The following is a 14,386-nucleotide window of genomic DNA, read 5'->3' as shown; positions in this document are numbered from 1 at the left end:
TAACTACATAACTTATCCCCCTTTCCTATTTCAAAAGGTTGGTATCATGACCACCAGACATGGAGCTCAGTCTTGTTACCAGGGATCTTACTCACAAAGTCCAAAATTTACCATTCTATGTTCCCTTGACTGCTTAGCCTTGCCAGAAGGCTTCTCTGGTTCTCTGCAATGTGTATAATAATGCTTTTTCTTTAGAAATTCTTCCATATCTCTAAACAGAACTCCTCCTAACACAACTTAGGCCTAATTCTTGTTTTTGTTTCAAAAGTTATATACTCATTTTTCAAATCTTATAAAACAATAATTTCTATATTTTAAAACTACCTTTTACCTCTTACTTTCCTCTATTCATCTATGCAATCATCTTTCAATTTTATACATCTCTCAAAATTCAAGGCCCAGAATTACTCATTATCCTAGAAGCAGTTCACCACCAGAATTAAAATGAAGATTTAATAGTTCAAACACATACTCTGAAAAATCCCAGAATTAAAAAGCTTTGGAAGTACTGGAGTATTTATTTATTCTAGGATCAGTTTTTCCTCCATTATTCATTTAGCTAATCACAGCATATACTACATTTTTAGAAGTTTGTATTTTCTCCCTAAGTTGGCTATGCTTGTCATTTTTTATTCAATTCTCCAATTTATCAGTTATTTTCCATTCCTGTCCTATCCTCTGAAGGATTAATAATTCTTTCCTTTTTTGGAATCACCTGCACATGAATATACGCATGTTCAAAAATCTTCTTTCTCTGAAAACAAAATAAATGCTAACACAAACAAAACGTAAGTCAGTCACACCAATACAGCAAGATACACCTACCTTCCTGTTTAGGTTTGCATCTGCCCCTTAACCAGGGTCTTCTCACCTCCCATTTTTAATTACTTTTCCCTTAAGTCTTTCTGGTGGGAATCACCCAGACAGTGGGCCCTATATCAGCAAAAGGAAATTAAGGCAGCCAGACTAAGATAGCAAATTTGCTCATCCAGTACAGTCCACTTCATTTACTTTTCCCCCACAAGTTAGCCTCTGAGCTTGTGTCCTGCCTACCTAAAATGTCCCCATTTTGCCAATGAGGAAACTGAGCCTCTTTGAAGAATGAACTTTGACTGACTCTACAAAAACTGAACTTCCAGCTGGCAGCCAGTCCATTCAATAGTTGTTTTGACATTGCTTACAGTGCCGTGACAGTAACAGGACTCTGAAATTAATGCCTTAGCACCCTATAAAGTCCTGGTATCTATCTGCATCCCTGGTTCTACAGATGCCAGGGTTTACCTGGGATGAACCACAGAACTAGCTGTCCATTGCCTACATACCAGCTTACCATACATCTGAGACTAATAACATCATTTTTAAGAATAAAAAACTAATGCATATAAGAGGGTTTCTCTACTTTAGCACGATTAACATTTTGGGCTGGATAACTCTTTGTTGTGAGGGTCTGTCCTGTGCACCATAGGGTATTTAGCCGCATCTCTGACCTCTATCCACTAAAATGCCAGTAGCATCTAGTTTAGTTCTAACAACCAAAATGTCTCCAGACATTGCCAAATGTCCCCTGAGGAGCAAAATCAACCCCAGTTAAGAACCACTGGCATGTACCAAAGGGAAATAAAATACACAAAGGTAGGTAACATTAATGAGGCAATTTTCTACCTTTGAAAAGGAGGCAGCTAAAATTTCTTCAAATAGTGGGCTTCTCCAATTAAATAATTCTGTAGCACTTAGTAAGGTACATATACCTACAAGCCTCACTATCTTCATTTTTAAACCTCTCTCCCTCTTACATCTCTAAGTGTTGAGAGGTGTTCTAAGTGCTTTATAGTCATTAACTGCTAGAGAGAGTGGGCATGAAATCTAAAAACATAAAGCATTAGAAACTATAATAAAGCAATGAGAAATTAAGCAGAAACATTCCCGAGACTGTATTATGTCATTGGAAAATATAACTATTTTTTAAAATATGGCATGTTAAACTTTTTAAAGTACACTTATGGCCTAGAACAGTGCCATCCAAAAGAAATACAATGCAAGCCACGAGCGTAATTTTAAATTTTCTAATAACTAGATTAACAAAGTAATATACAAAAGGTTAAATTAAATAATATATTTTTACTTAACTCAATATACTCAGAATATTATCATTTCAACATGTAATCAATATGAAAATTATGAGATATTTTATATATTTTCATCCTAAGTCTTGAAATCTAGTGTGTATTTTACTTTCAGAGCATATCTGAATTTGCACTAGGCACATTTCTGTTGTTCAATAGCCACATGTGACTAGTAGCTACAATAATAGCAACCAAGGAATAAGGTTAGCAAAAAGTAAGAATTCATTTTTCATCTTTACCAGAGAATGAAGTATTCCACATATATAAATTATTAATAATTGAAGCTTACCTTTTCAACTAAAATTTCTCCTTTTATTTATTATTGATAAATCTTTCTAAAGCATAATGCAAACCACAATAGTTTTTATACAAAGGGTTATATTTAATAAACACAACTGATTCTTTGCTTGATAACGACAGACTTGTATTATGTTTTATATTCTAAATCTGTTAGATTTTCTGTTTTCTTCCTGATACCCAGGCAGTATACCACTGCCACACTAGAAATCATCAGGTAAATTGAAAACTAACCTCCCAAAGCCACTCAACTGTGGGGATGCCCACAAAATGCCAATTCTGAATCCCCCTGCATTGGGGTCTCGCAGGTCACCTAATGTAAAAGACAGTTTCATGTCTCTGGTATTGAAAAGAGCCCATGTATGAAATTCCTCTTCAGTATATCTACCATCTCCCCTACTACTCTCCATGTCAGGAACAATCTCTTCTCACCCCCTCTTCCCATTTCATCCAGGAGTTCTAATTGTAGGGTAAACACAAGGCCTGATTTGCCAGAGAGAGTCACAGTTTGTCCTAGCATAATTACTAATAAAGCCTCCTCTCATTCTGAAAACCATCCTAGTTTGGACAATTACATGGTTATCCCATCTAATAAGTCTCAATCAGCAGAGACTGATGATCAAGCCTTCCCCACAGATGAAGGGCATACGAGGTACTGTAAAAACAACACTTCACCTGAATTATCATGGATATGTCTTATTTCTGACACATTAAATCTTTCTCTTTAATTGCTTTGTCCCTTTTTATATGGTCTGCTTGTTCTGGTTAGCTGGAGTTCTGACTACATCTTTCTAGATCTTACCTAATACGTGACCCCAATCCACTGCTTGTTTGGTCAGACTTTCAATCTTTATGTGTGTATATCTTAAATCTCTACTGATTCAAAAGTCCCTTTTCTCACAACCAATGCTTTTTTGATTTGCAACATTTTTATATTTGCTTCCTAATACCTTGCAAGTTGCCTCATATTACTTCCTATTACTGGTTTCATGTTGGCAAAACACTCATGATGCAAAAAGGCTTTAGAGTGAAGCACAGACCAATTCACAACCCCACTCTCATATGTTCTGTCAATAAAAGTAACAACAGCAATAATATTAATACATTTTTCACAGAAAAAAAAACATCTTTCACAGAAAACATCAGTACATGCTAGCTTATACCTGATAATTGTAGGGATGCATAAAAGACTCAAAAATAACCTTAGCATTGTAGAAATGGAGGCACAATGGTAGCTACAATAGCAATAACTACTTCTATTACTTTAAGCATCTGTTGCTGCTTCTGTACTAGGTGGTTAGCAAACATTATTTAATCCTCACAATGACATTAGGATGTTTTATTCTGAAACCCCATTTTACTGATGAGGAAAGACACTCGGATCTGTTAAGTAATGCCTAAAAACACAACTACTTAATGAGTGGCAGAGATAAGACTTGAACCCAGGTTTATCTCTCTATGAAACTTGTGCTGTTTCCACAGGTCATGCTGCCCCAGTAATCAATATTAGGGCTAGAGACAGTATATAAAAGGAAGCTTTTTATGAATTTATGAATACATGGTATCTCAGAGTCTATACCACATTCTGGGTAAGAAGTGTGTTTGCATTCCCCTGACCCAGGTGGTGAAGAGAAGGAGTACTGATTACAGTTTAGTTAGTTCTTTATGACTAGGGTTTAGTCTAAAATCCTTGGTTCCCCAAACCTTCTGATTTTGGTTTAATGGGGGATTTTGGGCTAGTCTCACATACCTTTGTTTCACTCTTATTACAGACTGATTTTATTAATAAGTTGTCAGTTATTTCTCTCACCACTCATTGTCTATGGTGTTCTAAATTTCACTACAAAAAGCCTTGATGTCTTTTTATTTATCTTGTTGGGGATTTGTTGAACTTGCTGAATTTGAAGAATTATGACTTATCAATTCTGGAAAATGCTAAGCCATTATTCATTCAGATGTTGCCTCTTCCTCATTTTCACCACTACTTCCTTCTGGAAATCTGATTAAATGTGTTAGGTTTTGTTACTCTATCTTCCATGTCTCTTGCACATTTTTCTATTTTCTTGTCTCTCTGTGCCACATTCTGTATAAGTTCTGCTATTCAATCTCACAATTCACTTAACTCTTTTACTATGTCTAATCTGTTTGACTATTTATGCTCTGTACTTTTTAATTTCACCAGCTTCATTTTTCATTTTGAGAAGTTCTAGGTAGTTCTTTTTCAATTTTGAATAATTATTTTTAACAGCCTCTCATTGTTTACTCATGTATCAATTCATTCCTATTTTCCTAAGTATTTAAAACATAATTATTTTTACCCTGTACATGAATAATGAAGTCCTAGGGGTGAAAATTCTGCTGCTATTTGTTCCTGCTAACTTGTTCCCTTATGTGTCCTCTAATTTTTTATTGTACCCTTATCATTGTCTGATCTGTACCTGTGAGAAATTTTGAGGGTTTTAGGCTGAAAGTACGTCCCTCCATTAAAAATGTACATATACATCTGCCAAGCAGCCTGGTAAACCAATAATGAGAGACTATTTTATTTCTTGGTCTGAGGTTTCTGAGACCACATAGGAGGTATATTCAAATTCCAAACTCATATGTGGGTAGGACTATAGTTACAAATTCTCATAGGAAACTTTTCTTTCCTCACCTCTATCACCTCATACACAAAGTCAAAACAGACAAGATACCTGACCTCTCCCTTTGTCGTTGGACAGGTTTTTTTTTTTTTTTCAAGCCTTCCCAGGTCACTGATCATATAGCCCTTCAGAGTCTGGGCCACAGGCAGAGGTTTCAGTGTCCAATTCCCTACCTTTTATGTACCTAAGACCTTGTCTTCCATCTCCATGTGACAATTAAAATTCCAGTGTGGCTCTAAGTTCCTAATACCTACACAAGTGGTTGGGGAAACAAAGGCTTCAGAGATAGCTTTTCACTCTGGATGGCCGTTCCCACCTTTTCTCTCACTCCCTACCCCCCACATACACATCTAGGGATTCCCTTGTGACATAATCTGCTCATTTAAAACAGCATTTGTTATATTTGATCAAGCATTTTGGGGATTATCTGTCTTCCATTTCTAGAGAGGAAGGTGGGAAAACAGAAAAGTCCTTTTACCAATTTCATGTCTCCTACAGAATAGAAGTCCGAGGAGCTTGGCATACTGTATGATCATGCCATATGGTATCACAGAGCACATGATCTTTACTACCAGGTAGTGTAAATAGGACACATAACATTCAGGATGAGGTCAAGTTAGTCATTTAGAAATTTAGTTAGGACCCTATCTCCTGCTGACACTGCATCAGTGAACTTAGGAGTCAATGAAGAGAACAAGGGATTGGTTTACAAAAGCAAGCTGGCTTAGAAGAATTTCCAAACACCAAAGTTCAAACTTGCTTGTTTTTTGCATATATACATACTGCTTATTTGTTTTGTAGCAGTAAGAAGAAAAAGAAATAATTCTTATTGATCATCCTTTACACTCACTGTGCAAGAAACTTTACTCATGTTAATTCTTAGACCTATGAATAGCTGTACAGATTCAAAAATTAAGACTCAGAGGTGGACTGGCCCAATAGACCAATAGGCCATGGAGCTAGGGTTCAAATTTAGGTATGCCTGTGATATTTCCATACTGTCGACTAAAGCCTCTGTCAATAAACCCTTAAATTACAAAACTCACTGAATGCAGTAGTGAAAGACAGGTTGAAGAAGACAATTTCTTGACTAAATTTTAGTGTCAAGGTCAGAAGTTACTCAAAAGAAACAACTATCACTCTGTCATTGAAAAAGGTTAAGCAAAGTGCTCCTGCTACTCCAATTGCATGTCTAATATTTTCAAAGGGTGCTCTTCTGAAAGAAGCTTAGTAAAGAGATGACCTTAAATGCCACCCAGATTATAGAGCTTAAGCTCAGAGGTAAGGAGACAAAATGGGCTATATTTTAAAAGAAGTTTAAAACAGTGAGTTAACTATAGTGAGGGAACAAGGAGTGGGAGGGGGCAAGGAGAGAGGAGGTTCAAGGCAAATGGGAAACAAAGCTAGGAGGGAAAATTTCACTGTATAACTTTCTATATTTTTTGATTTTTGAATCATATGAATGTATTACTTATTCAAAAAATTAACTTCTAAAAAACTACTCTAAAAATCAACTCTAATCAAGTGTGCTAATCTCCCACATAACACCAGAATAAGATACTAATGAAAACCAAATAGTAAATAAAGTTCTCTTACTTCTACAACGCTTACTCCTCACACTATGCATTTTCTCTACAAAATATGTCAAATTTTTCAGTAAAAGTCACTATATGATTTTAAAGAACTACAGTAAAACCTTTAAAGTGGCTAGACCAGGAGGCTAATAAAAATGAGAAAAATACAGTGATTTATTTAAAAATATTTGTCAAAATCCAAGTTAAAAAAAATATGTATGTACATCACACATAAATGCCACTTACCTTTCAAAACGGTAGGTTTAACTGCCATTCTGCCAACCAGGCATTCTTTCAGCATAGATTCATAATTGACCCAACGATGAACCTGGTATGGAAGACAAATGACGGCAAAGCAACATGACTCTAACTCCACAGGATGTTCTTATTTTATTATAAGCAAAACTAAACCTTATTAAACTGTTCTGAACACAACACCCAAAAACTAAGAATCAGATTCAATTAGTGAACAAGGCAGTGATAGAAAGGCATCATAGACAGGGACTGTTTGGAACAGTGTTCTCAAAGTGTTGTCTATAGACCTCTGGAAGTTCCGCACTCTTTCAGGTATCTCTGAGGTCTCAATTTGTTTCATGATAATACTAAGATGCTATTTGCCTTTTTTTTTAAACTGTTTTGTACAAAACAATGGTGGGTAAAACTACTGGCATCTTAGCATTAATCAAGGCCGTGGCTCCAAACTGTACTAGTAATCATTATATTATTCACCACCATGGGATGGGGGGCAGTATTTAAGGAAATTTAACAATATCCTTCATGAAGTAGGAAAAGTATTAATTTACTTAAAATATTGACCCTTCAGTATATCTTTTTATATTTTTTGTGACCAAATAGGAAATTCTTAGAAACACTACTGCTATAAAGTATGCTTGTTTCCCTGAGGAAAAACACACAGGTAATTGTTTGATTTGCATATTGAACTGGGCTTTTTTCATGAAAGGCCATTTATATATGGAAGAATGATTGATAAAGTAATTATTCAGACTTTGGTATTTAACAGACATTTTCTTGAAAATGAACAAAGTGAGACTATCACTTCAAGGAAAACAACTGACGATATTTGTTGCCAGACACTACTGGGAGGAATTAAATTTAAACATTTCTGGAGGGCACTTTCTCACTATGCTTATAGCCTTAAAAATATGTAGCTCTTTCACTCAGACATTTAGGCATTTACCTGAGAAAATATTTCAATATATACAAAGATGTGGGTACCAGGATACTTATCATACTACTGCTTAAATAAACAGACTATTGGAAATAATCTAAATGTCCAATTATAAAAGACTAGTAAAGGAAAATCATGATATATTATTCAATAAAATACTATATAATCATTAAAATAATCAGGTCAAAAATAATATTGACATCAGAATCTGTATGGTATTATGTTCCTGAATAGATACATATACACTAAAATAGCAAATGTGTAAAATTGTATATGTACTTACAAATGGGCACTCACTAATATAAATTGAATTTCATTTACTAAATATTTAGGAAGCATCCACTAATATGGAAAACACTATATTCAGGGGCATGGAGCTGAATAGAATTTAAACATATCGATAAAGGAGAAAGCTATTCAAGGAGGCAATGGTAGGGTTTGTGGATCATGGGACTGGTGAAAAATGGCAGGCAACTCAGTTTGCTCAAAGCAAGATGCACACTGAGAATATTTACCCTGATATACACTTTTTAGGGCCTCAAATGCCAAGCTATTGACTGTACATTTATTCCACTGTCAGTGGTGAGCCATTGAGAGTTGCAGAGCCAAGGTACTAAGATGATTGTCTTTAAGAAAACTCATCAGCAAGCATGTTACCTAAATTGGTGCTGAAGGCAAAGAAATCAGGATAGTATTAAAACATTAATAGTAGGGCTAGAGAGGGTGATGATGATTTGAACTAAAGCAGTGGAAAGGGAGAAAAAGCTGTAATGTTTAAAGACAGATCATACAATTTGGCCAGTGACTGGACATTGGGGCACAATGAGAGAAGGCAAGGATTACTCAGGGGCTTCAAGTCCTATTACAGGAAACTGGGAACAGAGGGAAAAGGAGGAAAGTTGAGTTGATATTATTTGAGGGCACACTGAATTGAACTGCCAACACGTTATCAAATTGCCCATCAGGCATTTGGAAATGCAAGACAAGAGATCAGCGTGGGATCAAAACTGTAGGCAGAAATACGACAACAAAGAGATTACTTAATATTCTTTGTACAACTCAAATACTGGACACAAGTAAATTCTCATACTGAAAGATGCAAGAAGCTTTACCAAGTTTCTAGTTTACTTTCATGGTGAGTCAAAGTTATAAATAATTTAAATATCACTGGTCTTACTACAGCCAAGGATAATACAGCAATCTGGTAACTAAAGTATTGTTTTAACCGCTAAAGAGCTTAGCAATATAGCAGTTCTTGTGATTTCTCCACAACAAGCTTTCCGTAAATAAGGTCCATATAACCTCCTAATTCTGAGGGATATAAATAAGACTAGATTCTATAGGAAATTCTTCTTGTGGAAGAGTACATTCAATTATCAAGAAGTCACAGGGAATATAGAAAAGTATGGTAGACAAATTTTTAGGCAAACATTCCTAAACTTTTCTATTTGGCTTGCATTACTAGAGAATAACAAATACCAAATGACAATGGGAACTTGCCTTAATACAGCAATAAAAACCTCCCAAGGAGAATGCTATTAGGAACAATGGGCAAACACGACTTTTCTACAACCCAGAAAGAACATTAACAGCAAATGAGATTCAGCCATTTAAGTAGATGCATCTAAGTCCCTCTAAATATAAAACAATTATAATTCTGGAAACTTGCTCAAAAAACAAATCTTAAAATGGATGAGAAAGTAGGAAGAACAGAAATCAAATTATATTTGATCAAAAATAACTATTAATATAAAATAACTCAATCTGATTCAAGTATCTCAAATGATAAAAACCCGGTACTACAACACGGTTAATCACCATTAAAATACAAAATAAAGCATACGTAAGACAAAGGTAAATTTTTATCCTTCTAAATATTGTTGTTTCAAAATAACAGTGTTCTGTATGACTTTTAAATAGGATAAGCGCTAAGGCTTGTTTTTAGTAAATTAGGTGACTAATTTAAATATCCTTTGAGATACCCATACAGAATCTGTGTTATTACTCTAGGAAAAATTAAGTTTTTACTCATTAATCAGCATTATCCAACTTTCTGCATGATATGCAGGCTGAGGCAGAGCACATATGTAACAATCTCCTTAAGAGAAAAGAAGCTAAGTGACTTATTTAAAAGTGATTCAACAAGTTAGCAGCAGATCCCAATATTCCTTCTTCCAATCGTCACTGCTTCCCATAAGCCAATCCTCATCATTATTAAAATTAATCAAGACTGAGTAAACACTTGCTAGCAGAGGAAACAGCAAGCACTTAAGAACAGACTCCTAGACACAGACTTGAAACCATCTTAAAAATTTTAATAAAATAATTCAAAAGCAAATTAAATGAACAGCTGCTACTTATGAACATCTTCCTACACTTCAAAATTCAAGTCAACACATCAGAAATTTATGCAACTATTTTCCTTCTTTTTACAAATGTCACATTGCTAAATCCATGAGTACTCTTCTACTGGAATACTTTGATTACTTTCAGCACTTACCTGATCAAAAAGGTCAGTACCATCTGACCCTGCTGCTCTCATTAGTTCATCTTCTCCACCAGGATGATACTCCATGTACGGGCTGACATTATAAACAAACCCTATATCAAGGCAAGGAGAAATAATATCCTAAATGAACATCTTAAAAATTGTAAAACCTGTAAGTTTCAATAAATCTTTCCAAACATATTCTATTTAACAAATCATTATTATTTTGAAGTATCAAGAACTGTAAAGGGTCTGAGATTTCATCATACTTGCAAGCTAACAAGTTAACCTGCCAGTTTCATGACTCCTGGCAGATAACATGAGACTTCTAGGTCAGAGACAAAGAATAGTTTACCACTCACATTAATAGCAATAGCTAGATTATCTACATTTGCATCAGCTCCCTGAACTCCTGTTCTCACAAAGCTATGTGAGGATGGCCCTGTGAAACCTGCACACTCGATGTGCTGCATTTAGGAGAGGAACCTTGGGGTTAGGAAACTATAACCTTTTATACATGCACCTGCCCTTTGTTCTGGAGGAAGCCATTGTCTTTATGATACTGAACAGTAAGCAAACTTGTCCTTTGCTTGAGAGAGAGAGACACACTATTATCCAAGGAGGTTCACTATGCAAACATCCTTGAGAAAACCGTCCAGAACAAAGATAGTGCCATTGCTCACAAGACGTGCAGAAATGCAAAAGACCTATAGGAAATTGCCTCCCAACACAAAGAAATGATGAAATACGGCGTACGTAATTTTTGAAAGTACACACACACACACACACACACACACAGATTACACAGAAATAATATTTCCACTCCACCATCCTCTACTGCCCTGATAGGAGAATCTGATGAGAAAGAATTGAGCTCTCTTCCATGTATTTAGTCATCTCAGCAAAGGCTAAGCAATAGTGACCACTTAGCCTGCTCTGTGAAAAGGAAGCTCAACTTTTCCCTGCAATTGCCCAAGGAAAAAAGATTGTTTAGGTCTTAATCTTTTATCTTCCCCAAATATTTATTTCATCAATTCATATATTCAAGTATTTTTTATTTTTATCTTTTAAGAAAGAATAGGGAACAAATAGAACAGAATATTCCAATGAAGAGCTTTCCCAAGCAAGTGAGCTGCTTTTTAAGTCTTTACTTGAAAACTAGATCATAGATAAATCCAGCCCTAAAGACACCTCAAAAGTGCAATGAGACCAACTGGTTTTCTTACATCCAGGAATATTACCTCTTTATATGGTGACTTCCCTGAATTTAAATAACCTTAAATAAATTAGAATGTTCATATTATATATTACTGGAAGAAAAGGAGAGGTTAGATTTCAGACCCAAGAAAGGTATCACAGTTTTTCCACAAGTTTTTGTTTGTTTGTTTGTTTGCTTGCTTGTTTTTGAGACAGAGTCTCACTCTGTCATCCAGGCTAGAGTACAATGGCGTCATCATAGCTCACTGCAACCTCAAACTCCTGGGCTCACGTGATCCTCCTGCCTCTGCCTCAGTCTCCCAAGTAGCTGGGACTACAGGTGCACATCTCAATGCCCAGCCAATTTTTTTTCTATTTTTAGTAGAGATGGGGTCTCACTCCTGCTTAGACTGGTTTCCAACTCCTGAGCTCAAGCAATCCTCCCACCTCAGCCTCCAGAGTGCTAGGATTGCAGGCATGAGCCACCACACCCTGGCCTCCACCAGTTAAATTTTAGAAAATAACCATCCAGTCCAGACTTCTTTGTAAAACTGCTTAAAGTCAAGCACAAAAGGAAATAATTCACAGAATTTCTCTTTCAGCAGTCCTCCAAATAAGTATGAAAAAAACTAGCTGAGTTCCCTCCTTTCTCCCTCCCCATAGATCTCTTTTTACCAAATTTAGAAGAAATCTTCTCCATCACTGAATGCTCCAAAATCCACAGACAACAAATGTGAGCGGTAATGATTAGGATCAGAATTATTCCCGACAGTTTTTTTAAGACAGAGGATGCATCTAAACAAGAGTTCCTTATTTTCTTTGCAAGTCTTTGCAAGTCTTCACTAGAGTTCTAAAGTTTCTCAAGAACAGACACATGATTATCTGTGATGAAATTTCATGTGTTACAGCAACCAGCTTTTCCAGTCGCTTTAACAGCTATCTATCCATGATCAGTACATACGGCCTGAAACACCCCACCATGTGTTCTCTGCTGCCTCATGGCCCTTCAGATTGACCCTTATCCTCTTAAAATCTCACCTCTCTTTCCATAGACTAGAGTCACTCTGTAAAACTGAAAAACATCCCATCCTCTTCAGATGGACAAAACTAGGAATGCCTATAAAATCCTTCATTATATGAAATTAAGACTGTTAGTGTATCAGTCTATGCTATGTTAGATCCAACCACACTTGGCAGTGTTAGTAACCTGCTAATTATGAGATTTAAATCCAACTTCAAAAGGAAACTAGTGCATTTCCTTTGATACAGAGGCTTCCTTTCCTTTTTCTCTCTTTCTTTCTTATCTCCTTCCATTTTTTCCTTTTCAAAAGCATTTCCTAACAACTAAAAACTTGGGCCTTTGAATGTGGCAGAAGAAAACAAGTGAAAAGTACCAAACTTTATGCTTTTCCTTCACATTGTATTACATAAGCATAGCTCAGAGATATTTCCGGTTTAGTTCCAGACCACCACAATAAAGCAAATACCACAATAAAGTCGCACAAATTTTTTGGTTTCCCCAGTGCATATTAAAGTTATTAATATGTTTACAGTATGCTGTACTCTATTAAGTGTGCAACAGCATTATGTCTAAAAAATGTACACACCTTAATTAAAAATACTTTATTGCTAAAAAATGCTAACAATCATCTCAGCCTTCAGCAAGTTGTAATCTTTTTGCTGGTGAAGGGTCTTGCCTCAATATTGATGACTGCTGACTGATCAGGGCGGTGTCTGCTAAAGGTTGAGGCAGTTGTGGCAATTTCTTAAAATAAAACAACAATGAAGTCTGTTGCATCAATTGACTCTTCCTCTCACAAAAGATATCTCTGCAGCATGTGCTACCATTTGATAGCATTTACCCACAGTAGAACTTCTTTCAAAATTGGAGTCAATCCTCTCAAACCCTGCTGCTTTACATAATATTTTAACTAACTTTATGTAATATTTTAAATCCTTTGTTGTCATTTCAACAATGTTCACAGTATCTTCACCAAGACTAGTTTCCATCTCAAGAAACTACTTTCTTTGCTCATCCATAAGAAGCAGCCCCTCATCCGTTCAAGTTTTATCATGAGATTGTAGCAATTCAGTCACATCATCAGGCCCAACCTGCTAATTCCAGTTATCTTGCTATTTCTACCACATCTGCAGTGAATTTCTCCACTGAAGTCTTCAACCCCTCAAAGTCATCCATGAGAGTTGGAATCAACTTCTTCCAAACTCCTATAAATGTTCATATTTTGACCTCCTCACATGAATCATGAGTGTTCCTAATAGCACCTAGAACATGAATCCTGTGCTCACTTTGGCAGCACATATACTAGAATGTGAATCTTTTCCAGAAAGTTTTCAGTTTACTTTGTCCTGACCCTTCAGAGGAATCACTATCTGTAGCAGCTATAGCCTCACAAAATGTATTTCTTAACTAATAAGATTTGAAAATCAAAATTACTGATTAATCCATGGGCTGCAGACTGGATGTTGTGCTAGCAGGTAGTAAAACAACATTCATCTCCTTCTACATCTCCATCAGCACTTTTGGGTGACCAGGTGCATTGTACAATGAGCAATAAGAATTTCAAGGGAATCTTTTTTTCTGAGCAGTAGGTCTCAACAGTGGCCTTAAAATATCCAGGAAACCATGCTATAAATAGATGTGCTGTCACATGGGCTTTATTGTTCCATTTATAGAGCTCAGGCAGAGTAGAGTTAGCATAATTCTTAATGGCCCTAGGATTTTTGAAATGGTAAATGAACACTGGCTTTAACTTCAAGTCACCAGCTACATTAGCCCATAACAAGAGAGTCAGCAGGTCCTTTGAAGCTTTGAAGTCAGGCATTGACTTTTCTGCTTTTCCTCTCTAGCTTTT

At 35.9% G+C, this 14,386-nt stretch overlaps 1 protein-coding gene across 1 annotated transcript in view; it reads right to left on the bottom strand.

Annotated features, from left to right (window-relative positions):
- The window catches only part of CYB5R4 (cytochrome b5 reductase 4), a 79,512-nt gene that overhangs the window by 42,930 nt on the left and 22,196 nt on the right, over positions 1-14,386 (bottom strand). The window contains exons 3-4 of the mRNA XM_069488359.1: positions 10,329-10,429; positions 6,886-6,967 (exon numbers count right to left, since the gene is read on the bottom strand). Of these exons, the coding sequence (XP_069344460.1) occupies positions 6,886-6,967; positions 10,329-10,429 (183 nt within the window). The remainder of the gene's footprint in view (positions 1-6,885; positions 6,968-10,328; positions 10,430-14,386) is intronic.

The sequence above is a fragment of the Eulemur rufifrons genome, chromosome 15 (assembly GCF_041146395.1).
Source record: "Eulemur rufifrons isolate Redbay chromosome 15, OSU_ERuf_1, whole genome shotgun sequence".
In the NCBI taxonomy this organism is placed as follows: Eukaryota; Metazoa; Chordata; class Mammalia; order Primates; family Lemuridae; genus Eulemur; species Eulemur rufifrons.
This window is presented reverse-complemented; position numbering and strand designations above follow the sequence as displayed.